The sequence below is a fragment of the Lemur catta genome, chromosome 8 (genome assembly GCF_020740605.2).
Source record: "Lemur catta isolate mLemCat1 chromosome 8, mLemCat1.pri, whole genome shotgun sequence".
Classification (NCBI taxonomy): domain Eukaryota; kingdom Metazoa; phylum Chordata; class Mammalia; order Primates; family Lemuridae; genus Lemur; species Lemur catta.
In genome coordinates, this window is record NC_059135.1 from 10167229 (window position 1) to 10192987 (window position 25759).

A 25759-nucleotide genomic window follows, 5' to 3' on the forward strand; every position below is an offset into this window, starting at 1 on the left:
GGCCCCACGACACAGAGAAACTTGTCCAGGGTCACACGACTTGAAAGAGTGGAATGGAAGTTTGAATTTACTTAAGTATAAAACACATGTTCTTTTCACCAGGAAACCCTCTTTTCATTACTCCAAAACTGCTTTAGGAGTAACCTACATGTCCTTGAGAATCAAATGGCAGCTCATAGTGCCCACTCCAGAGAATAACCTTAAATCATTTGAACCATGGAAAACATCTTATTTGAATTTTTCTGGTCAGTCTGAAAACTCTGGTCCACTAACTGTACTTTCAATAAGCACATCTGGTATACTTTTGATGGGTCAGATACTGTTCTAGACTCTGGGGTGAAAATGCTGAATCCCTGCTCTCAAGGAGCTCCCAGGCTAACAGAGAGATGTGAGTGTCAGCACATCAATACCTTTCAAAGCCATCAGTGCTACAAATTGTATAGCTTATGATTACAGACTGCATGGTACACGCCAGGCATTGTTTTAACATGTGTTGACGTTTGTAATCCTCATAACATATTATCACCCCCATTTACAGATGAGGTACAGAGAGGTTCGGTAACTTGCCAAAGATCACATGACTGTAAGTAACAGAGAAGGCTTTGGACCTAACTCACTCCAGAGTCCACGGCCTTAGCTGCCACCCCATAACATCTTTCCAGGGCTGCAATGAGATGAGGCCTAAGAGAAGGAGGGAGGACTGGAGAGGGTCAGGAAGGCTTCAGGAAGTGGCCAAAGACTGAGTGAGATCTCACCTGCAGCTACTGAGTGCCTTTCTAAAGGGCGCCATTGTTCCTCCTTGGGCCAGCCAACCCTGATCCTATCATTCCAAACAAAATTCTCTCCCTTCAGTATTAGCAACATAAATGGGAATAATACTTGAAGTGGGGGGTGAAATATCAACTCAGAAAACTACTTCTAAGTGTTGTGTTTGAATTTTATCCATGATGTGATCTTGTTTAGATGTCATGTAATTCTTCTTCTGGAAATAGCTATTAAAAAATAAAAATCACCTGGGTGGATGACAGTTCAAAATAATTTAAGTTTCTAAATTATTGGCTAAGCCAATGTTCACTTTGAGTTTGATACTTAGAAAAAGCAAGGGGTCTATCTGCTTTATAAATCTTTACTCCCTAAAGGCTTTTTTATTCACCATATTTAAATACTCATTAAAATGAGTTTCCAATTCATTAATAGCTACATGTTAATAGGCTCCTGGGGGGAAAGGCAGGAAGTAGATGTTTGCTTAGCAAATATGTCTAGTGGAGACTCTCTTTCCTGTCTCAGGTCTACCTTCTCATTTTCTGCCCAATATTTCTGCCTCAGGAAAAATTCCTTGATTGTTTCTCACTCTGAAAAACTAAAGGAGAATTTGACTGACTTATCTGAACAATACTTGAGAGCGGTTTCCGGCAGTGACCCACCATTCCAGCCCAACTGAGAAACTTAATCCCTTACTGTTTCCAAGTAATCATTAGTTTTCTCTTTGGGAAAGAAGCCCAGAAGTGAAGACTCAGGTTCCTGTGTTTTCACCTGTGACATATTTTCACTGTTACACTGATTTTTTTTTTTTTTCCATTTGTAAAACTGAAGGACAAAAAGAACACGGGGAGGAGAACAAACGTTTTGTGAAAAAAAATCAACTGCATTGATGATCTGTCATTTTACTTGCTCTTTTCTCTGCTGTGGCAGTTTCACCAACCATGAATTGTTGCCAGACTTCATCAAGCCATTGGGTTTTTCCGACTGTCATTCTCTGCTTATTTGGATTTTTCACAATGATGAAACCATCAGAGCCGTTTGTCGTACCTTATTTGGCGGGACCAGATAAAAATATAAGCCTCAGCGTGGTAAGTTAACTAATATGCTTATCTTCGATTCAAGTCTAGCAAGAACTATGTTTCAAGCCTTGGGTAAGAGCAAAATACTAGCACTTCTTACAATCACTAATGAAAACAAATGGGCCTTAATGATTTTTGTGTATTTGTCATGTAAAAATCTAAACTCTTTAGCTACAACAAAAACGGGGTAGGTGCAAAACAACCTTACTTAATCTTTCAGTTGGACAAAAACAATACTCCAGGACGTCATTGCTTATTATCATTAATAGTGATAAGTCCTCCCCACTTAAGAATGTAAGCCTTAGAGGATATCACAAGATTTTGAGAAGGGTAGGGATGAAGTTACTGAAAAGCATGTAAAAAATCCTCTGAAGATTTTCCCTTCTTTATTTATAAATATCAAGGCTGTTTGTAACTTTTAGTCCGATTGTAAGATCTAGTCCTAAGAAACCTCTAAGTCAGTGCTTCTCAAAGTGTGGTCCCTGGGCCAGCACACCAGCATCATCTGGGAATTTGTTAGAAATGTAAATTCTCAGAGCCTACCCCAGACCTATTGAATCTGAATGTCTGTTTTTTAACAAACCCTCCAGGTGCAGCTGATGTATACTGAAGTTTGTAAACAACTGCTTTAAGCCATTGAGCAATAAGAAGATCAGACAAGGAACTGTATCAGTTTGATTTATTTAGAAAAAAATGTTCACTAACATCACTTTTATAGGCTGGTTACTCAGCCAAGGAGTGTAATAATTTGATCTTATTTTGCTCTCTTTCCTACCCACCATCCACATTACCCCACTCCACATCAAGGAAACGGCTCACTGAACCAGTCCACCATTTTTCCTCACAATAAACACAAGTGCATGCCAATCTTGAAGGTCATTAGGTGCAAACTAGTTTAGCTGAAAGGTATGGATGGGCTGGATTCAGACACCAGATACTGTCACAAAAAGCGAAACTGGAATGCAGCTGTTCCCATGTTAGTGACCACACTTAACAGCCAAAAAGAGCAAGAATAAAGTTCTATTAAACTTCAGAAGCACTTGAGTAAAAGTCTACCTGGGAACTCAAGGGGTGAGGGCACAGATTATGTCAAAACAAAGAACATTCTCAGGCTTAGTAAACCAGTAGGTTTATTTCAGTTGTCTGAAAATTCAGAGAGAACAAGGATTTAAGAGAGTCCATCTCAACCTCCTTTACGTCATCTTCTACCCACTATGTGTTCCCCTGGTAGGAACTGAAATAATCATTACTACTGATGGGTTCAGATAATTGACTAATGCAACCAGTTCCATGAGAAACTGTGGCCAAAATTGACCTGACCAGAGAGCTGCTAAGTAGTTTCTCATGGTTCCTTCAGAGCAGCCTAATATAGTAAAGCCAAGACTGCGGAAGAGCAGAAGATAGACTCCAGCATGTCTTCCCCTGACATTCAATAACAAGTTGGTCATTTGTTTTATATTTGCCTGATCACCCAGATGGTATCTCAATGGTCTGCTCAACGCACTGATTGATGTGGATCAAAGACAAAGATGGTCAGGTTCTTCCAGTACTGAAACATCCTTTGTAACCTTTTGATTCTGACTTTGAAGAAGAGTAAACTATTTTGCTACATGCTCATGGACAACAATACCTGAGCAGCCCTGAATTGCCCTGCAAATACGGTTAAGTGTAAAAAGATCAATTTATGCACCGTGACCTCTTTTCTCAACCTAAATAGCTCAAGCAGATCAAATTATATTTAGAATATTTGAGAAGCAGGCCAGGCACAGTGGCTCACACCTGCAATCCCAGCACTTTGGGAGGCCGGGGCTGGAAGATCATTTGAGGCCAGGAGTTTGAGACCAGCCTGGGCAACATAATGAGACCCTGTCTCTACAAAAAAAAAAAAATTAAAAATTAGCCAGACCATTGCTTGAGCCCAGGAGTTCAAGGTTACAGTGAGCTATGATTGGGCCACTGCACTCCAGCCTGGGCAACAGAGCAAAACCCTGTCTAAAAAAAAAAAAAAAATGTAAGGGGCATATAACTCAAAAGCAAGAGCTGCTCTGTGTTTTACACCTGGTAATATGACTCCACGTGTTATGAATATCTGTCAATTTTGTAATTTGTTTGCTCAAATTTCAGTTTACCATTGCTTTGCAACATATTATCAGAAATTCATGTAAAGTATGAAATTAGACCCACTTTGTCACAGACCAACCAATGCGTCCTGGGGGTGATACATGCCATCCTGATAATATATGTGTCAGAGACCCAAGGTGCATTTCACTTCCTGGTGTTTTTGTCCTCACACTCCCCCTGTTGAATCTTGCAGATCACAAAAGACATCTTTCCCGTTTGGACGTACTCTTACCTGGTGCTGCTGCTCCCTGTGTTTGTCCTCACCGATTACGTCCGCTACAAGCCCGTCATCGTCTTACAAGGGATTAGCTTCATCATTACCTGGCTGCTGCTCTTGTTTGGCCAAGGAGTGACATCCATGCAGGTTGTCGAGTTCTTCTATGGTATGGTGACTGCCACCGAGGTGGCCTACTACGCCTACATATACAGCGTGGTCAGCCCAGAGCACTACCAGAAAGTCAGCGGCTACTGTCGGAGCGTCACGCTGGTGGCCTACACGGCAGCCTCCGTGCTGGGCCAAGTCTTGGTATCGCTGGCGAACCTGTCGTACTTTTACCTCCATGTCATAACCATGGCCTCTGTCTCTGTGGCCTTTATTTTCTCACTTTTTCTACCAATGCCCAAGAAAAGCATGTTTTTCCACGCAAAGCCCAACAAAGAAGCTCCTCAAAAGCTACCACGAGAGGATGCTGTCTTAGGGGAAACTCAAAAGGATCACAAAGAATTAGGAAACCAGCTGAGCAGCCCAAGGCCAAACAATGTGGCTTTGGGAGTTTTCGTGCAGTGGTTCCTGGATTTGAAGGAGTGCTACTCCTCAAAGCATCTTTTTTACTGGTCCTTGTGGTGGGCTTTTTCCACAGCAGGTTTCAACCAGGTTTTAAATTATGTTCAAATCCTGTGGGATTTCAAGGCACCGTCTCAAAGTTCTACAATATATAATGGAGCGGTAGAAGCCCTGGCAACCTTTGGGGGTAAGTACACAAGGCTTTATCTTATCGATGTGTAGAAAATGTGCTGCTCTAGGTAGCTCAGATACTCTGTGGCAGAAAATTAGACCTGTTTGAAAGTAACCCTAATCAATGCATTCAGGTGCTATAGGGCCCTGAAAAAAAGTAAGATAGTAAGAAGAACTGGTATTATAAGACCTAAGCTAGGAAAAGTATACAACACCAGTTTATTAATATTGTGATATTTTCACTGTTCATAAAAAAGAGGCCACATAAATAAATGGGCTCAATTTTTTTATCCATATTTTATCACTTGCCAAGTAGGCAAATCAATTAAAACTCTAACAATCCAGTTTCTCTTCTCCTAAAAAGCCAGAACAATGCCTACTAGCTTATTTCACAATACCCCTTTTAAGATCAAAAGGGATCATGCATCCAGAAGTATTCCTATACTGTAGTATCTTAGGGAAAAACCAATTGTTTTTATTATTTAGCTTTCTTGAACACAAAATAAATCAATACAGCTTCCAAACTGTATTCTTAGATAACCCTGTTGTAGTGACTTCAACATTGAATACGAAAGAGTTTGAAAAAGAAGAGTTTTGTCACAAAGTTTAAAATAGGCAACTAATATAATAAAAGGCTGATAAAGGTATATATAGAAGGGAGGGTTTCACCCATCCCTAAAAACAAGGGCAACAAGGTGATGTCCTCATGGCCAAATATGGTTTGGCCATGGAGAGTTAGATAGTTTAAGATTAAAACATCAAAACTCTTTTCTTTCTCTAATCTTCCAACTCTAGTCTTTAAACTGTGGTTTGCAGACCATTAATACAAGGTGGGGAAACCATAAGCATGGGCCACCACTGCTAATAATTGTTAAGGGGTTTAGAAAAAAAAAAAAAAGAATGTAACAAGAGTTGTTAAAAAAAAAAAAAGAAGGATATGAGACCCACAGTCTAAATTATATACGATCTATTTATAGATTGTAGATCTTGAACTCAATTTAGTGGGTTGCTGCCCATCATTTTTAAATCAAAGAATAGAATAGAGTTGGGAGCATATAAGCATTTATCATTTTGTTTTGCAAAAATTCTGTTCACAAACATGTATGTGCTAGTCGATAAAGAAAACAGGCTGGGCGCGGTGGCTCACGCCTGTAATCCTAGCCCTCTGGGAGGCCGAGGCGGGTGGATAGCTCGAGGTCAGGAGTTCGAGACCAGCCTGAGCAAGAGCGAGACCCCGTCTCTACTAAAAATAGAAAGAAATTATCTGGCCAACTAAAAATATATATAGAAAAAATTAGCCGGGCATGGTGGCGCATGCCTGTAGTCCCAGCTACTCGGGAGGCTGAGGCAGGAGGATCGCTTAAGCCCAGGAGTTTGAGGTTGCTGTGAGCTAGGCTGACGCCACGGCACTCACTCTAGCCCGGGCAACAAAGTGAGACTCTGTCTCAAAAAAAAAAAAAAAAAAAAAAAGAAAAGAAAACATATTTTTTTCTTAGGCAATGGTCAAAGAAATTTGAAGGCTACTTCCCTTACCTTATCATTTCAAAGGTTCCCAATCAAGACAAATAATACGTTTACATCTTTCCTTAACTCTACGTGTGGGACTTTGCCAAAACTTGTTACCTTCTGCTTTAAGCCTCTTCTCTACATTCAGCTTCCCCATTCCCTACCAAACCCAGATATCTTCTAGAACAATAGTTAACTCCAGAATAAACTCTATAACCTCCCATTCTATCTCCTCTCCAGAACCAGGTTATTGTACTAGCCTGTGTAATTTTCTGCCTGGCCTTTCATACATATTACACTTTTCTTCTATTGTCATTAGTAAGAACCAGGGACACAGTACCCCTTCACAAGTAGGAATCCTTAATTATGGTGATAATGACAGCAAAAGGCAAAGATCCCTGCAGGAAAGGCAAGGTGTGAGCTGGTGGGCCAGGCAGGCCTTCCCGGTGGCTGTGTGTGCACCTGAGTGTTCACTGCTTTCCCTTGAGTTGGCTCATAAGTGTCTGCTGCATCCTTATTTAAAGATGGGTTTCTGACATTGCATTTTATCTGACAGGAGAAAGATAGGAAGGCTGAGCGACCTACAGGAGCCTTGAGAAGGTCTCTGGGGGACTGAGGGTTTCCAGCTCCCACTACTGGATTCACCCTTAAAGCCCCCTCGAGGGTCTTTTGCTTGAGTAAAATTTCCTTCTTGGCTTAAAAACTACAATAATTTGGGGGAGTTAGATACTTTTCCGTGCACTCTTCCTCTTTCTCAAAATATAATATATTTTGCGCAATTTGAAACACTTTTTCCAAAAGGCGTGAGGTGCAAGGAGAGGGCAGGCGGTGGGCTGATGCAGGAGTCAATACTCTAACGTAAGGAGGGCAGAGCCCAGAGCCATCTTTGAAGTTAACAATGCACATGTACTTTCCCAACAGAGCAAAGCTTTCACATCAAATGAGACTTTGAAGATATTTATTTTAAAGTTGGGTTGTTCCACACCCACCTATTTATTGAACATTTCAGGGCCCATTGTTGGGCTCATATTCTTCTCGTTTCCCTTTCTGAAAATTCCAAACACTTGGTCAATTAGGTCAGAGCTTGGATCAGTGTTTCTCATCCTCAGCACTATTGACATTGAGGGCTGAGCAAGTTTTTATCTGGGGGGCTGCCTTGCACTTTGTAAGATGTTCTGCAACATTATCAGCCTCTAACCCACTAGAAGCCAGGATGCCCCCCAGTCGTGACAATCAGAAATGTCTTCCAATATTGTCACCTGTCCCTTGGAAGGCAAGAACACCCCTGGTTGCAAACCACTAGATTAGGGTTAGGGTTAGATTTGGGTTAGGATCAGAACTCTTTTATAATCCTTATCACACTGTATTAAAACTGTAAATTTATTTCTCTAATTTCCCCACTAGGCTGTACTGTTTTCAAAGCAAGGACACAAAATTTGCTACCCACAGGGAAGCTCAAAAATGCTTGGTGGGTGAATAAATGAATAAATGAACAAATAAAGAAGAGAATGATCAAACATACAAATGGGGAAGAAATAGGCAGAGAGAATTCTTGAAAAGAAGTTGGTATCTGTCAGGGATCTTGAGAAAATTTTCTTCAAATGATGTTACAGAGAGGAAAGAGAACAGAGACAAGGGCAAATAGAGAGAAGCAACAGGTCACTTAGAAAGCATGTGGTGGAAGAGAAGCCACCCCAGATTAGGAAACTCGAGGCTTTGGCCTTGCTCAACCCCAATGACCAAGTGTTCACAGCTTCCCATTTTTCACTCTCTGCTTTATCTTGATCAAACTTTACTTAGGCTCCTCTCTTTCCTACAGGCCCCTACACACTGAGCAAGCACAAAAAAATGTGGAATGTGCCCCCCTTATCAGCTCCTCCTGGGAATGGGCTGACCACAGTGGGACGCTTCCCTATCAAGCCCCGCTGGCCATTTCCCCTCGCTGGTCGGGCTTCCTCTGCAAAGATGCTGCTTATCTCTGCCTGCCCCTCCTTTGCTCTGTGAACGAAAACCCCCTTTCTGTTTGATTCTGAGACACTTGCAGATTTCTACAGTCAGAGCATTCTTTCTATTGCAATAGTCGATCCTCTAAATAAAGCCTCTCCTATCTAAGTCCGGATTTGTTTTTATTTCATACCAGGTTGCTAAGCCTGAGTTTTATCATCTGCAAAGGGAACAGGAAAGAAAAAATGGCCTCCATGGGTCCTTTGCAGCCTTCTATGATTTATGCAAACCCAAACTCAGTTGGTCTATTTCAAACTTTAAGAAAAAAAGATATGTAGAGTTCACAGAGCTGCATCAAGTGATTTTTCATTCAAAGTTCACAGTCAGCGTTTTTTACCATAGCCTGGAAATGCTTCAGTGCTTCCGCAATGTGGATTTTAACACAACTGTGTGCTACCTCACTATAGATGGATTGACAAGATGTAATATACATTGACCCTTTCTTCTCAGGGGCCATAGCGGCCTTCACAGTGGGCTACATGAAAGTCAACTGGAATCTTCTGGGAGAGCTGGCCTTGGGAATCTTCTCAGCCGCAGATGCAGGCTCTCTATTTCTCATGCATTTCACAGCTAATATTTGGGTGTGCTATGCCAGTCTTTTGATATTCAAGTCAAGTTATATGCTCCTTATAACCATAGCAGCGTAAGTATTTACCATTTCTTTCAACTATCTAACCCTGAAGCAACAAAACATGTTTATTTATTCTTCCAGTTCCTCTGAATGGCATTTTGCAATGTTATAGTTAATGCTTCCTACAAGAGACAATGGAACTGTATTCCTATTTTAATCAACTTTCTCTTGGGACTTGATTAAGATTACTAATTGGGGGAAAAATATTGAAGTTCTCACAATTAATAAGCAATGGTATATTTTTAGGTTTTGATTTTGTCTTAGCAACATAATATAATAAGATGTGATTCCATCTAATTTTGACTAAGTTTAGTTTTCACTCCCAATTTTCCTTGCCTACTTAACAGTCAAAGAATATCTACTTCTTTCTGAAACAATTTATCAAATATTCCCAGGGATGTTATAGGATTGAAGCAGCTCAATGAAACTACATATAAAGTCATATAGTAGTTTAAAAATATAAAATATTTGATCTAGATTAATTAAAAAATAAGGAAAATGAGCTAAGGAGGTGGTGGATGCTGCCTGGAGAACACGTGAAGGGATTAGGTTGTTGCTTCTCATTTCCTGTGTGACAATGTGCTTCATTTTATTTAGCAAGTTAATCAGAGATAAACATCCGAAAATATTTTCCTTGACCTAACATTACTGGCAGCAGCATTTTTGACACGCTATTTGGCTTTAAAGTTTTCTAGTCTGTTTGTCTATAAAATGTAGGTGAGATGCATTTCTTCTAAAGGAGTATCAATAAGAATGACATCTGAATTTTCATCAAAAATAACGGAAGCCAGAAAACAATGAAAGAACATTTTTAAAGTGCTGAAAGTAAAGAACTGCTAACCTAGAATTTCATACTTGGCAAAAACACTCTTTAAAAAATAAGGCAAAATAAAGACATTTTTAAGACAAACAAAAATGAAGCAAGATTATTGTGGCTCACATTAAAAGACATACAAAAAGCATTCTTCAGGCAGAAGGAAATGATCAACATTGGAATTGCAGTAATACAGGAATACTAAAGAACACTGCAAAGAATAAATATGTGAGTAAATTTAAGCAAATCTTGATTTTCAAAATGATAGTAATAATGCTTCTAGTTTTTAAAATATATGTAGAATTAAAATTTATGATAATAATAACACAAAAGGAAGGAAGAGTAATAGATTTAAAGTATTGCAAAAGCCCTATATTGTCAAAGGAGTGGTGAAAATACTAATTTGGAATAGACTCTACTAGATCAAAAATGCATGCTATAATCTCTATGGTAACCACTAAGAGAATAATAAAATACGATATTACTAACAAGCTAATAAAGGAAAGAAAGTACTTTTACACTTAATTAAAGGAACAAAAGGCAGGAAACAAAACAAGAAACATAGATTAAACAGAACAAATAGAAAGCCCTGAGTGAAATGGTAAGTTTAAAACCAAATATCCAAATATATCAGTAAAATCATTAAAATGTGCCTGAACTAAATTACTTCAATTTTAAGACAAAAGTTAGCCAAATGGATTTTAAAAATCAAAACTTAATTATGTCACCTTCAAGACACATGTCTCAAAAATAAGGGCTCCAAAAAGTTGAAAGTTAAAGAACGGGAAAAGATATACTATGCAAACACTAACAAAAGGAATGCTAGTTTAGTTATCCTAATATCAGATGACATAAGCAATAACAACAGAGTGATGTTTTCACTATAATAAATTTTATAGTCATTTTATAATGAAAAAAGTGTTAATCAATAACTAGATAAATAAAGCAATTCTAAATTTGCATGCAATGAACAATAAAGCCTCAAAACACATTAAGCAAAACTTGACAAAACTAAAATGAGAAATAATAAAGCCCACACTCATAGTTGCAGATATGAACACACTGCTCTCAATAACAAGCACATAAAAAGTATTAATAGGATTAGGAAGATTGAAACTACATGTTCGATAAAGTTGCAATGATGGACATACAGAAACTTATCCAACAAATGCAGAATAAACATTATTTTCAAGTGAACGTAGAATATTGACCAAAAACAGGTTTGGATACTGGGCCAAAAAGTAACTCACAGTAAATTTCAGAAGATTGAAATTATATAGAATAAGTATTCTGACAACCATAATTAAGTTAAAGTCATTAACAAAATTGTAACTAAAAAATAACCAAATGTTTTGGAATTAGAGAAATAACATGGTCAAAAAAATAAATTATAATTAAAATTAGAAAATAATATGAGCTGAACAATAATGAAAATGTGAAAAATCAAAACTTATAGGGTGCAATTAAGCAGTGCAAAGAGAGAAACATATGGTTTCATGTGTATTTATTAAAAAAACAAAAGAAAGGGCAAAAATTAAGTTACTTAAACAGCTATCTCCAGAAGCTAGAAAAGAACAGCAAATTAAGCTCAAAGAAAGACAAATAGGAAATTAAGCTCAAAGAAAGACAATAGGAAAAAACAACAAAGTCAAATTAGTCATTTGAAAAGACTAATAAATGTGAGAGAGACTGTTTATGGATAAAATAGGGAAAAAATATAAGCTATAAATATCAGAAATGAAAAAGGGGCCATTTTGTTCAGTGTCTGGTTACTAAAAAAAGAAAGCAAGAAAAAGGGGCCATGACTACATGTCTTTCAAATATTAAAGAGATAATAGTAGATTTTATTAATAACTTTATGCCAATAAATTTGAAATGAAATGTATAAATTTCTTAAAAATTACCATTTTCCAAAATAGACACAAGAAGAAATGGAAAACCTGAAGAGTCCTATTAAAGAAACTTAATTCTTAAATAAAAATCAAAGAAAACTTCAGGCCCACGTGGCTTCACAAATAAATTCTTCAAAATATTTGCATAAAAAATAATAGCAATCTTATATAAATATCTCCAGAGAATACTTTTTGATTTGTTTTATAACATAAATACAAACATTTTGCCAAAAACTGCCACAAACATTTCAAGAAAGAGAAATTTATTTTCTTTTATTTAGAATTTTTATTTATTATACAGTTTATTCTCTCATGAATACAGATGGAAAAAATCCTGAACAAAATAGTAGCTATCCATATGCAAGAATACAATTAAAAAAAAAAAATAAATGCTTAGAATGCTGTATTATAGGCCTAAAGGATATAAAGGATTAGGCCACATGAATAGTGAGAAGCTGAGATTCTAAGCAGCCAGGAAGATGAGACTCAATCTGACTGTTAAGGTTTTTCCAGAGAGTACGTTTAGAGCTTTCTTCCTAAGGCCTGTACAATCATCTTTTCTTTATTAACTTAATTATCTGTCAATTCAATCGATGATCAGAAAGTTTACTGAAGAATTATTTCAGATATAATTAATTTTGGTTACATTGTTTAAATTAACTGAGCAGGACCGAATAAACCTAATATTTTATTTAATAGAGACACACTCAATGCAGATAAAAAGAAAACTTGACCAAATAGATGTGTGAACTTTGGCACTAAATAAAATTATCATTTACATATCAAACTCAACATACTGATAAAATATCATTTTCTTTTTTTTTTTTGTTTTTTTGTTTTTTTGTTTTTTTGTTTTTTTTATTATTATTTTTTTTTATATATATATATTTTTTATTTCAGCTCATCATGGGGGTACATAAGTTTAGGTTATATACATTTTCCATGTCCCATCCATCCCCCCGAGTCAGAGTCCCAAGCGCGTCCATTCTCATTCTCCAGACAGTGCACCTGGCACTCATCATGTAGTCATACAAAATATCATTTTCTTATATGTGTGAACCTAATCTCCGTAAGTTCATTCACATCTAGTTACTACTCTAACTTCTACGTAAATTATAAACTTAGCAAGTGTAGAATAAATTTCTCTCTTGGGTAAAGGGTTAGTATTCAGGTTTAGAGGAAGTTCTAAGATTGTTGACCATTGTGATTTCCATCATCATATGACAGAATTTCACATAAAATAATTTGTGATTCTTATCTAAAAATATTAACTTAGTGTTTTGTCATCATATAAAAACTGATGAGTTCAATTAAAAATTAGTCAAAGCTGTTATCTAGTACCAATTAATCACTCCCTAATGCAATGTAAGCCCTGTGAGTGCCCTCATTGCCTAGTTGTACACTGCTATGCCCTGTTCTTGTTCCATCATAGGCACTTGATTAGTATTTCTTAAAAAAAAAAAACATGAATCAATACAATATGAAAAAAACGTTTGAGCTACTGAATTTTTTAAATTTAACCTTTCATTGTTATACAGGCACAAACTAATGGGTTTTTTTTAATGCTTTAGAAAGTGTTCCTATTACTTTCCTTTCGGCTGTCCCCAACCTTTTTGGCACCAGGAACCAATTTCATGGAAGATAATTTTTACATGGAAGAGGAGTGCAGGGTTTGAGGGAGGTGGAACTCAGATGGTGTTGCCAGCAACAGGACTGACTGTAAATACAGATGAAGCTTCGCTTGCCCACTGCACTCACCTCCCGCTGTGAGCCCCCCCACAGGGTGGGGGGGGACCTTCCTAAGTTTCAAGGAGCTCTGCAGCCCTAACTGCTCCACAGCCAGGGTTGGGGACCACAGCTTTAAGTGAGGGAAATGCCAATCCTATAATTCCATAATACATGGTACATAAATGATCAAATAAAATTTCAAAGTAGTTCTAGCTCAGAGGTTCATCTGTATTTAGTGTTAAATGCCTGATGGAAGAACATAAATACAATTCTTTTTTCAAGAACTTGCTGGTTGGTCTTGGACAATGTTCTGTGCGTGGTAGCTCAATGTCTCCATAGTGACCAGTGGATGCCACTGTGAAACAAACCAACAGGAGCTTCAAAATAAGATTTTAGATAGTATGATTACATGTAATTTCAGGTACCTTGGAAATAATTTTGGGGTTTGGGCTGAAAATCTTAGAATTCAATGCCACTCTGAGCCTGCCATGAGGACCGTGTTTTTATCCAAACCCACCACATATACAAGTCTTATCCAAAACCAAGTAATCACTATCAAGCTGTTTAGGCATCTGTACAGATTAAATTAAGACTTAAACTTGGAATAATTTGCATACTAAAAAGAAATCTGTCATTTCATTTAATCTAGGTTTCAAAAGCATCAATCTAGCACAACATTTGTTCAAAGGAAAAACTGTTAACTGAATAAGAAATACCTGAAATTACAAGTCCTGTTTGGACCACATGATATGCTCACTGTGTGGGACCTAATGTTATTTATGGTTTTTGTTATGTTTACTTGGTAATTTTTTACATAGAAGTAATGCATTTTCATTGAATCACATAATTTTAAAATACTTGTATTTGTTTTTTAATGTAAAGATTTTTAGAGGGGACATAAAAAACTTAAAATTATTCATTGGTTTCATATTTTTAAATAGATTCAAGTTAATTTAGTTTTAGCTAAATTACATAGAAGAACTCTAATGCATATATATATATGTAAGTCTTGGCTAAATTTCAAAACCCAGTACAATTATTTTAAATGAATTAATTGCCAGATTGAATCAACTGTGAAAGGAAATAATTTGTGGGTTTTTCCACAGAAAAATTCACCACTTAGACTCTGAAACTGCTAATTCAGACAATCAATGATCCAGTGATCAAATCTTCAAATAATAAAAATTCATCATATTGACCTGTTTCTACTTATAATATGTCTAATTTTAAAAGTGATTGCTAAACCATATTTATCTCAAATAATGTTCAATGTTCTCTACTTGCAGAGTATTTGGAAGATTTGGTTTAATTTTAAAAAGAAATGGTTAACTAGTTTTAAATTCTTGGCATACTATATCACATCCCATGGAATGTTAAAGTACATTTCACTATCCGATTTACCCTTATTTCCTTGGGCCATCTCTGCTAGAAGAGCTTTTAGAAACCTGTCAACAGAAACCTAGGCTTCCTCAGCAAAGCAAATCCTTGGGAACAACACAATTCACTGCTTTGTATTTAGAAGCCCACATATGAGTTCTTTTAACACTCTTTCCATGTGTGCAATGATAGATTTCAGATTGCAGTTCATCTAAGTGTGGAGCGCTATGCCCTGGTGTTTGGCATCAACACCTTCATTGCCTTGGTGATTCAGACCATCATGACTGTGACTGTGGTTGATGACCGAGGACTGGGGCTTCCTGTCAACATTCAGGTGAGTGCATGGCCTCTGTGCACTCACTGACACAGAGGCACGTTTTCAAAACTATATCTATCTATATATGCTTTTAAAATCAGATTTATTCATAAATAATTTACATGCAGTAAATCCATACTCTTTTATGTACTGTTGAATTTGGGCAAACATAAGGCTATATAACCACCACCACAATGAAGATAAGGAATAGTTCCATCACCCCAAACAATGCCCATGGGACCCTTGGCCATCAATCTCCTCCTCCCACCCCTGGTCCCTGGCACAGTGATTGGTTTTCTATCCCTCTACTTTGTCATTTTGGAATGCCATATACATGGACTCATATCATATATAGCCTTTTGTTTCTGATTTCTTTCATTTAGCATAATGTCTTCAATGGAATAGCATTGTATTGTGAAATATAAATATGGTGTAGTTAAGGTAGATTCTATTTCTTAAGAAACCTTTTCATTAAACAGGTGACCTTTTCAGTAAACAGATGAAAGAACTGCATTAGATAGAGCCAGAGAGTCATTCCAGTTGAAGTAGTTCTCATAACCTACAGTTAAAGGTTTTTCCTTGCCCTGGCTAAAGTTCAATCTTACTAAAGCTTAGATCAAAAATTGTCTAAGTCTACTGTGTCTCATGGACAAAATGATCATTCTTACCTAGCTCTGTAAATATTCAATACAAAATGTTTAGAATATTGAACCATCTTCTTTAAAAACAAAAAGGCATAAATCCTTTCAGAATACACAGTTAAATTAAGTAACATTAGGACATTTTTAAAAATCTATTTTATACTCACACTTGTTGAATAGAACAAAGGATATCTTCATTTAATAAATATCAAAACCAATATTCATATAGATTCAGTCCTGTTTGAGGTCATAAAACAAGCAACTGTCACTTTTTAAATAAAGCTTAAGTTCCTGATTTATTATCTGGCTTGCAAATTGCTCTCCAGTTTTTCAGAAATTATCATGTGTGTCATATGTTCCAGAGAGAATGAACTTGAAATCTGCAAAATCTGCATTTGAATCTTGATGCTTATTAGTGACTTTTTAAAAGCTTTCTATTTGGCCGGGTGTGGTGGCTCACGCCTGTAATCCTAGCACTCTGGGAGGCCGAGGCGGGAGGATCGCTTGAGGTCGGGAATTAGAGAACAGCCTGAGCAAGAGCAAGACCCTGTCTCTACTAAAAATAGAAAAAAATAGCTGGTCGTGGTGGTGCCCACCGTAGTCTTAGCTACTCAGGAGTCTGAGGCATGAGAATCGCTTGAGCCCAGGAGTTTGAGGTTGCTGTGAGCTAGGCTGATGCCAGGCACTCTAGGCCGGGCAACAGAGTGAGACTGTCTCAAAAATAAAAATAAATAAAAACTTTTTGCTTGGAAAATTTCAAATACATAAAAAGAAACAGAGAAAATAGTGTAATGAAGCCTCACGTTCCCCTCACCCAATTTTAATAGTTATCAGCTTATAGCCAGTCTTGTTTCGTCTGCACCCTCCATGAAATTTCTCACCCCTGCCCCTGGATTATTTTGAAGTAAATCCCAGAGATGTAATTTTTTTTAATGTCTCAGTTTTCTTATCAATAAAATGAAGAATACAATCCACACTTCATGAGCTCTTACACAGGCTAAATGGTGATCTCTAAAACACACCATGCCTGGCCTGTACTGTCCTAAATACATGAACGTGTCTCTCTCTTTTCCTAACTGAATAAATAACATGTATTCACATTAGTCAACATGGTTAGGATGCTCTTACATTTTCTAAGGACTCTTACCTTAATCATCTCCAGATATTTTCTGTACTTTTCCACAAATCCATTATGTTTGAATTTGAAATGAATGAATTCCTATAACTAGATTAGGTAAACTAGGACTAGAGATGAAAAAGACCCATACGCCTATCCTTGTCTCTACCAGCATGTTGGCAGAATCAATACCTTTTGATCTTTTTTGTTGGCAAATCAATACCTTTCCATCTTTCTTCATGGGGGGAGGAGGGGAGGGGGCGTGTCACACAAGCACCAAAAGCTGGAAAAAATCTAAAATTTGGCAGAAAAATTCAAGCTTTACCTTTTGTATCCCGATAATTCAAGATTTCCAAATTTTTTTATGTTCTTGACCAAGACAAATACAGATATGAGTCAATCTTCTAAAATTTTTCTTTGTATTGCTATCATATCTTCTCATCTAGTTTCTTCTGACACCCTCAAAGCCTGAACAACTTTCAATTAGGTTCTTCCGTGGAAAGTTATTTTAAGCTCATCACCTCAAGAAGTTTACCCATGTGCCCAAGCAGGATAAGCAAAAAATCACACAATTGAAAGGCATCACAGAAGACAAATCTTATTCCTATAAAATATTTCCCACAAAAAGAAAAAGGTGTTATTGCAGATACCTGGTTTTGAAATGTAAGCTTTTTAAAAATTTATCTTTGGTAGGAATCTAATTAAATATGCTTGCATTAAGTTTTTAAGAGCCAATAATATGGAGGTACATTGATTAATAACTCCCAAATCTCAACTATAAACATTCTTTATCATTGACTCTGCCCTTATGCTATCCCGGGAATATGCTGCTAAATGCCATTTTAAAAGTTTGAAATTTAAAAATAGAAAATACAACCTGAGTCACCATTTTCATATGACACAGAGATTCATCAAAGAGTGGGCTGCACTGACACAACCTGAAGCAATTCTTTTTCTAAGCATTTCTCAAACTGTTATAACAACATAAACAATTTATGGATTTCTTAACTTAAAAAGGAGAATAGAGATCTTAAAAAGAGGTTTCAAGGCACATCTTCAAAGATTACTGAAAGATTAGGGGGAAAGGCCCATGAAAAAAGCTAAAAGAAGCATTTTCACTCCATCTAGCAAAAGCTGAGGAGTAATTTAGTAATAACCATTACGTATACAGCTAGTTATATAAGGAGTGGTAACTATGAAGTGTCTTTACTGAAGGCATAGGATTATACTGTAGTATATCAATGACATAAAATAATTTTCTGTGGGGAATCATGTTTACAAAAATAGATGAAATTCACAAGTCTGTGTGTAAGAGGGATTGGAGGGGTGGGTAAATAACCACACAACATCTCAAAAAAGGTTAATTTTTTAGAATAATCCTTTAATTAAAATAATTACCTTGAATTAGGTAAATGAAGTAATAATGCCTCACACATTTCATGCCAGAACACCCAACTATTGGTTACTTGTTATAGGATGTCTTCATCATCCCTCTCACCTGCACCTGTCCCAAGTCCCACCGCCCAATTTTCACAGATACTCCTTGGAATAAGGAGCACATTGGGTAAGCATCAATTTCTTCTTGATCAAGGGAGTAGACAATAAGACCCCTCTCCCATTCACTAATCTAATTCCCTTCATCATCCTCCTCCCTGAGTGGTCTTGAGGTTTAAGACATGAAAAGCAGCTCTGGCCACCGAGTTTGGGGAATACACACAAAAAAGAAAAGGGAAAGGCCAGAGGTGCAAAGTGGCCCCTTGATGTCACAAGAACCACAGCTGCTGTGCTGCTCTGTCTTTGGCATCCTCACTGGGAAATGCAAAGTGATCCTGCCCAGCCCCCATGGCAGGCAGCTATTACACTCAGCCACTCTGGGACCAGGTGATGGCCCTTGATTGCACACTCCATTAGATTATCTAGCTGGGATAACTGGTACTTTAGCCTACCTTTAATTAAATAAAAGTTAGAATCATGAAAATGGATGTTTAGTTGCCACCCCAAAGGGCTTAGTAAGGACAGGGCCATTCCACACAGAAAGACTGCCTCACAGAAGGTCAAACCGTGATGCTATTATTTTAAGTGCATAAAATGTGAATTCATTTGGATTTTAGACAACCTCACATACATCAAAATGGACATTTTTCAATGTGTGTAGAGCATGTAATACGTGAGTGTGGGATAGCTCAGACTAGAGTTTTCACTTTGTATTAAAAAACTCAAACTTGGGATGCATGTGGCTTGTCAGCATTAGGTTCCACTAGTTCATAAACTGGCTTTAGTGTCTTAAGAATAACTGAAGTTGAAGGCCAGATTTTCATTATCAAACAAAATAACTACTTACATGGATTTTTAGTGAGTCTGGGTCCTGATCATTCAGACAGTGCCTGGTTTTCTTACTCTTCTGTCCCAGTGGCAATGGCCTCCACCTTAGGAGGAATGGGATTGAGCAGCTGAGTTTAAAGGAGAAGGGGCGTGTCATGGCCGGAATATTGTTTGTCCCACCCAAACTCATGCGGAGGCTTGGTCCCCAGTGTGGCGGTATTGGGAGGTGGTGCCTGCAAGAGGCGATTAAGTCGTTTAGAGTTGGTCCCACCCCCCGGGGCCTGTTGTTGGGGGGGCCCGGGCTACAGAGCTCCTCTGCCCCATGCTCCTCCCCACCCCCTGTCATGGAAAAATTGTCTTCCATGAAAGGGTCCCGTGGTGCCAAAGAGGTTGAGGACTGCTGGTTTAGAGGGATTAATGCCTTCCTCAAGGGACTGAGTTCTTGCTTTCTTAGAACTGGCTTAGTTACCACGAGAGTGGGTAGTTATAAGCAAGGGTGCTTCTCCTGTTTGGTGTCTCCACTTGTGCCCACTTCCGCTTCCGCTTCTCCGCCATGTTATGACGTAGCACTAGAGCCTCCCCAGAAGCCAACGGGAAGTGGTCACGTGATCTTTGACCTTCTTCCCAGTCCGCAGAATTGTAAGCTGAGTAGACCTCTTCCCTTGATAAGTTTCCCTGTCTCAAGTATTCTGTCACAGCAACAGTAAACAGACTAAGATGGGGGCTTAAGGGTTGTCTGAAATTTAAACAAATTTCAATAAGTGTTTTAAAAAATATTAAATTTCAAAAAGCTTATTCATTAAAGGCAACAAACCCTTTAAATATTTTAATGTTTAAAATATTAAAATAAGAAAGGCTTACTTTTATTAAGCAACAACAATCATAAAAATTTTTATGCCACAAAACACCTAAATCTTGTGGATATAAATTTAGAATTTTTTAAAATAAACGTCCAGATTGTAAGAAAATAAGAAAAGTCTTTAGAGACCAAAGCAGGAACAGGAAACCCAATAGATAAGGAGGCACTGACTCTGTTGCGTGCTCAAGGTTCCTCCTGTCACCTACAGTTTTGGTTTTAGTGGCATCCTCAGTGACTGGTGAACCAGAAAAAAAATGTGAAAAACAGGAGGGGAAAAAAAACTCTAACAAAGAAGAGTCATCCGGGTGGAGTCTGAGGAATTTAGCCCAAGAATTTGCCTTCATAAACCAGCACTCATATAATTCTAGAGCCCAATTCCTACAGGCTTAAAAAAAAGCTGAAAATTTAGTTTAAAGTGTCCTGACTGGCAATGTCTCTAGGCCCCCTTATGCATCAAAGACAAATAATCTCTGGAGGAATGTCCTTCAATATAGGAATCAAAATATTGTCACAGATAAAATTCTATCAAATACGAGATTATGATTTTTAAAAATTCAAAATAATACAAAGATATAAAGTTTCAAACAAGGCAACTGAAATAATAAATAGCAGAACCAAACCAACAAAGATTTGGGATAGAAGAATTACCAGCATTAGAATATAAGATGTTTAATATGTTTATACATAGAGGAAAATAACATAAGAATGGAACAAGATACGTTATAAATGATCATAATATTTGGGGAAAAATAAAACTACAGTCATGCAAAGCACAACAATGTTTTGGTTAATGGTGGACCAAATATATGACAGTGGTCCCATATGATTATAATGGAGCTGAAAAATTTCTATCACCTAATGATGTCATAGCCAACAAGACATTGTACCACAAAACATTGCTCACGTGTTTGTGGTGATGCTGGTGTAAACAAACCTACTGCACTGCCAGTGATACAAAAGTATAGCACATACAATTATGTATAGTACATAATAACATGATAATAATAATAAACGACTATGTTATTGGTTTGTCTTCGCTATACTTTTTATCATTATTTTGGAGTGTAATCCTTCTACTTGCATATTTAAAAAGTTAGCTGTAGAACAGCCTCAGGCAGGTCCTTCAGGAGGTATTCCAAAAGAAGACATTGTTATCATAGGAGATGACAGCTCCGTGTGTCCATGTGTGTTATTGCCCCTGAACACCTTCCAGTGGGACAAGATGGGGAGGTGAAGGACAGTGATATTGATGACCCTGTATAGGTCTAGGCTAATGTGTGAATTTGTGACTTAATTTTTAACAAAAAATAATTTAAAAAGTAGAAAAAAATTAAAATTTTATTAATAAAAATAGAAAAAAGCTTATAGAATAAGGATATAAAGAAAATATTTCATAGAGTTGTATAGTATGTTTGCATCCTAAGCTGTGTTATTACAAAAGAGTCAAAAAGTTTAAAAAAATTTTAAAGTTTTAAAGTAAAAGGTTATAGTAAGCTGAGGTTAATTCGCTATTGAAGAAAGAAAAAATTTTTTATATATTTAGTGCAGCCTAAATGTACAGTGTTTATAAATTTTGCAGTAGTGTATAGTAATGTCCTAGGCCTTCACATTTACTCACTATTAACTCATTGACTTACCCAGAGCAACTTCCAATCCCGCAAGCTCCATCCATGGTAAGTGCTCTATACTGGCGCACCATTTTTATCTTTTATGCCATATTTTTACTGTATTTTTTCTATGTTCAGACACACAAATACTTACCATTGTGTTATAATTGCCTATATAATATTCAGTATGGTAACATGCTGTATAGCTTTATAGCCTGGGAACAATAGGCCATATACCATATAGCCTAGATGTGCAGTAGGCTAGACCATCTGGTTTTGTGTAAGCACACTCTATAATGTTTGCCCAATGACAAAATCACCTAACAATACATTTCTCAGATTGTATCCCCTTCATGAAGGGACTCATGACTGTAATCAAAATTAGAAGCTAAATAAACAAGAGCAATTTAGACACATATAAAGGAAAAAGTATTAAACTAGAATACAGCACAGAACGATGTAAATGGAAAAATTATTAGCACATGTATATTAAAGTGAGAATGTTCAGCAAATATCTATTTGGAGTTTCTTGAAAAGATAATAAGGTAGGAGAAAGAGACAGATAAAGAAATATTCACTGATAATTTTCCAGAAGAGATGAAAGCCATGAATTCTCAGATTTGGGAAGCCTAACAGATCTCCAAAAGGATAAATGAAAAGAAATTCATATCTAAACACACTGTAGTGAAACTGCAGAATATCAAAAAAAAAAAAAAAAAAAAGAAAGAAAGAAAGAAATCTTAAAAACAGCCAGGGGAATAAAAAGAACATCACCTACAGAGAAATGACAAATAGATGGACAAATGACCTCTCAATAGTACACAATAAAAGCCAGAAAGACAGTGGAATAATGTCTTCAAAGTGTTGGAGAAGATAGTTGCCAGCCTAGAATTATAGACAAAGAGAAAACCATTTCAAAAATGAGGATGAAATAAAGGCTTTTTCCGATAAACAGAAATGGAGGGTGTGATTACCAACAGATGCTTACAAAATGGTCAGCTTCTAAAGGATACATTTGAAGAAGGAGGAAAATTACCCCAAAAGGAAGGAATATGATGCAAGAGGGAATGTAGGAAAAAAAAAAAAAAGGAAAACATGTGAGTAAATCTAAACAAATACTGTCCGAGTAAAACAGTAATGCTTATGTTTTCTATCTTGAGGAGTTTACAAAAAGATAAAATACTGGACAATAATATATAAGTCAGAGGAATGTTCAAAACTAAAGATTTTTGCAGTGTTCTGGAGGAGGTGAAAATTAGTAGGGTGGCATACCAAGCGGTGAGGGTAGCAGTCCATCTGGCAGGAGGCATACTTTATCACAGTCATTGTTTAGAATTGCTGGTGTACGGCAGTAATAAAATGCAGACAGACTCTTCATCAGTTTTACTAATGCTTTTAACTTAACTAGAGATAATTCTCCCCCTACTGCCTGTGCCCAGGGCAGACCACTCCCTCCACCAACCTTCATTAACCACTGCTTTGTTTATTTAAGATGTTAACATTTCAAGTGTAACTACTAAAAATTTAGAAATAGATTACACAATTTCCGTACAGAAAGGAGGAATAAAATACATAATATGGAAAAAATAATACATCAGAATTCAAGAAATGAGGGGGAAATTTAAGGAGCAAGAAAAACAGGACAAATAGGATGGTAAACAAAATAAATACAAATATGTCACTTATTACTAAAATAATAAATGAACTCCTAGATTGAACTACCAATTTACAGGAAACAAGCAGACAGAACTCATTAAATGTTATCTACAAATATGACCAAAAAACACTAGAATCTTGGAGATTCTCTAGTTTCTTTCAAAATAAAATTCAAGGCGAAAAGAAAGAGAAACTGACAGTATTTTAAGATATCTGTGAATCCATGGTAATGTGTGGATCATCTTTGAATCCAGATACTTACAAAGAAATTAAAAATATTATGAAACAATCAGGAAAATTGGGACACTGACTAGGTGATATTAAGGAATTGTTAATTTTTTTAGGTGCTATGGTGGTTTTGTGGTTATGCTTTTTATGAATCCTTTGTTTTTCTACTCTAATTCTTAAGATTTTATGTGATTTACAAATTTCACCTTTAATTAAATCAGAAAGGTGTAGATGTTCCCCTACTAGCCAGACATAGTACATCCAGCCTTTTGGAGTTTCTAGTCAAATTTGGTCTACTTATAATTTATAGTTAAAGTTTTTAAAAGATATAATTAAGACTTCAATCTAGAGATATAGTGTCGTTAAAATAATTAAATATTCAATTATTTCACTAGGAACATATAATAACTCTAGATGTTTAGACACATTAATATAATTTTAATATTTCTGGATAGGTACACTGTGAAATTTTTTTCAAGCATAGTGTATTCTAGGGAAAAAATAAATTCTCAATCCGATATACTAAATGTGAAAATGAAAAAAGAAAAGCAAGAAGGAAGTTAGTGTATACATAAATATATTATTAAATAGTATATGCACTATAAAAATATATATAACTATATATACTATATATCATATATACCGTACAAAAATATATACGATGTAAGTATATGTATTTGAAGAATTTCAAGACTACAGAAACAGGTAAAATTTATTGAACTTTTACCATCTAGATACTCTTCTACGTGGTTTATATGCAATAACTCATTTAACCCTTACAGTAAATATGAGTAGCTACTGTTATTATTCTAACTTTACAAATTAGAAAACTGAGACCCAGAATCGGTGACCTGCTTAAGATCTCTCAGCTAGGAGTAAAGCATCATTATATACCTTCGGTGTCAAATATCCATTTTTGTGTGGTTCATGACAATCTCTTTTTCTTTTTTTTTGTTATTTAGTTTTTAATTTATGGAAGTTATTTCTCAGTCATTGCTGGAATTTTCCTAATGAGAAGCTTTTACATAATCTATGCAGCCAAATGCGGAAAGAACAAATGTAGTCCTGCAACTGGTAGGAATCCAAATGAATCTGGGGACTCCATTCCTGATGTGAGCACAGTAACACGGTTTTAGCCTGGTCTCTCCTGCCACGGACTCAGAAGGCAAGCTGCCACGATGGAGGATATATGGTGCTAAACTGCATGGCATTGTAATGTTTCATCCTAGATGAAGGTAAAAGACTAGACTATCATGAACCTCATCAAAACCACGTCAAAACCTCTGCCAGTGAACTGAATACAACCAAATGATTTAATCGACCAGATTGAAACAAACCATCTACATGGCCTCAGTGAGCAACTGGAGCCCAAAATACTGTTTCAGCACATTCAAGCCCACCCCAGAACTACATAGAAATAAAAAGTGACCATTTGCAGAAACATGAAGGATCCTAAAGTGAATAACATATCTTAGCCTTCTATGCCCTACCTCATAAAAGTGTGATTTGTTTTAATTTGAAGAATAGATAAAGAAATGTATAGTGCAGATCTGACACATGGTAAGTGGTCAATATGTGATAACCATGATTATTATACTTATATTATATACCAACATAAAAAGTTAGAATGTGGGCAAATACTTAGTGCCTGAAATCCAAGGCAAAAGAATTAAGGAAAAATTTTAATTAAACTTCACCACCACCTTGCATGGAAAGACTAAATATTATAAAGATTTCAGTTCCCAGATTTATGTAAAAGTTTGTCACTATTTGTGAGTCAATTTTAAATGTCAATTTGACTAGATTATAGTCTTCCTTTATTCAATCAAGCACTAACTATAGGTGTTGCTGTGAAGTATTTTACAGAGGTGATTACAGTCATAATCCATTGATTTTAAATAAGGGAGATAATCCTAAATAATGTGGGTGGGCCTGATTCAAACAGGAGAAAGACTTTCAGAGCAGAGCTGGGGCTTCTCTTGAAAACGAGAGGTTCCATCTGTGAACGGGAGCTTCCGCCCATGCCTGAGAGCCTCACCCCTTCTGATGGGCTAGCCTGTGAATTTTGGACTGCTTTGCAAGCCCCCATAATCATGCAAGCCAATTCTTTGAAATTAATTTCTTAATATATGTCTTTTACCGGT

General features: G+C 36.6%; 1 protein-coding gene across 1 annotated transcript; it reads left to right on the forward strand.

Annotated features, from left to right (window-relative positions):
• Positions 1 to 1474: 1474 nt before the first annotated feature.
• On the forward strand, positions 1475 to 25759 carry LOC123643590 (thiamine transporter 2-like). Its single transcript, XM_045559182.1, has 5 exons — positions 1475 to 1850; positions 4156 to 4933; positions 8878 to 9070; positions 15062 to 15203; positions 24578 to 25759. Exons 1-5 carry the CDS (start codon positions 1704 to 1706, stop codon positions 24749 to 24751), a joined length of 1434 nt encoding a protein of 477 aa, XP_045415138.1. The 5' UTR covers positions 1475 to 1703; the 3' UTR covers positions 24752 to 25759.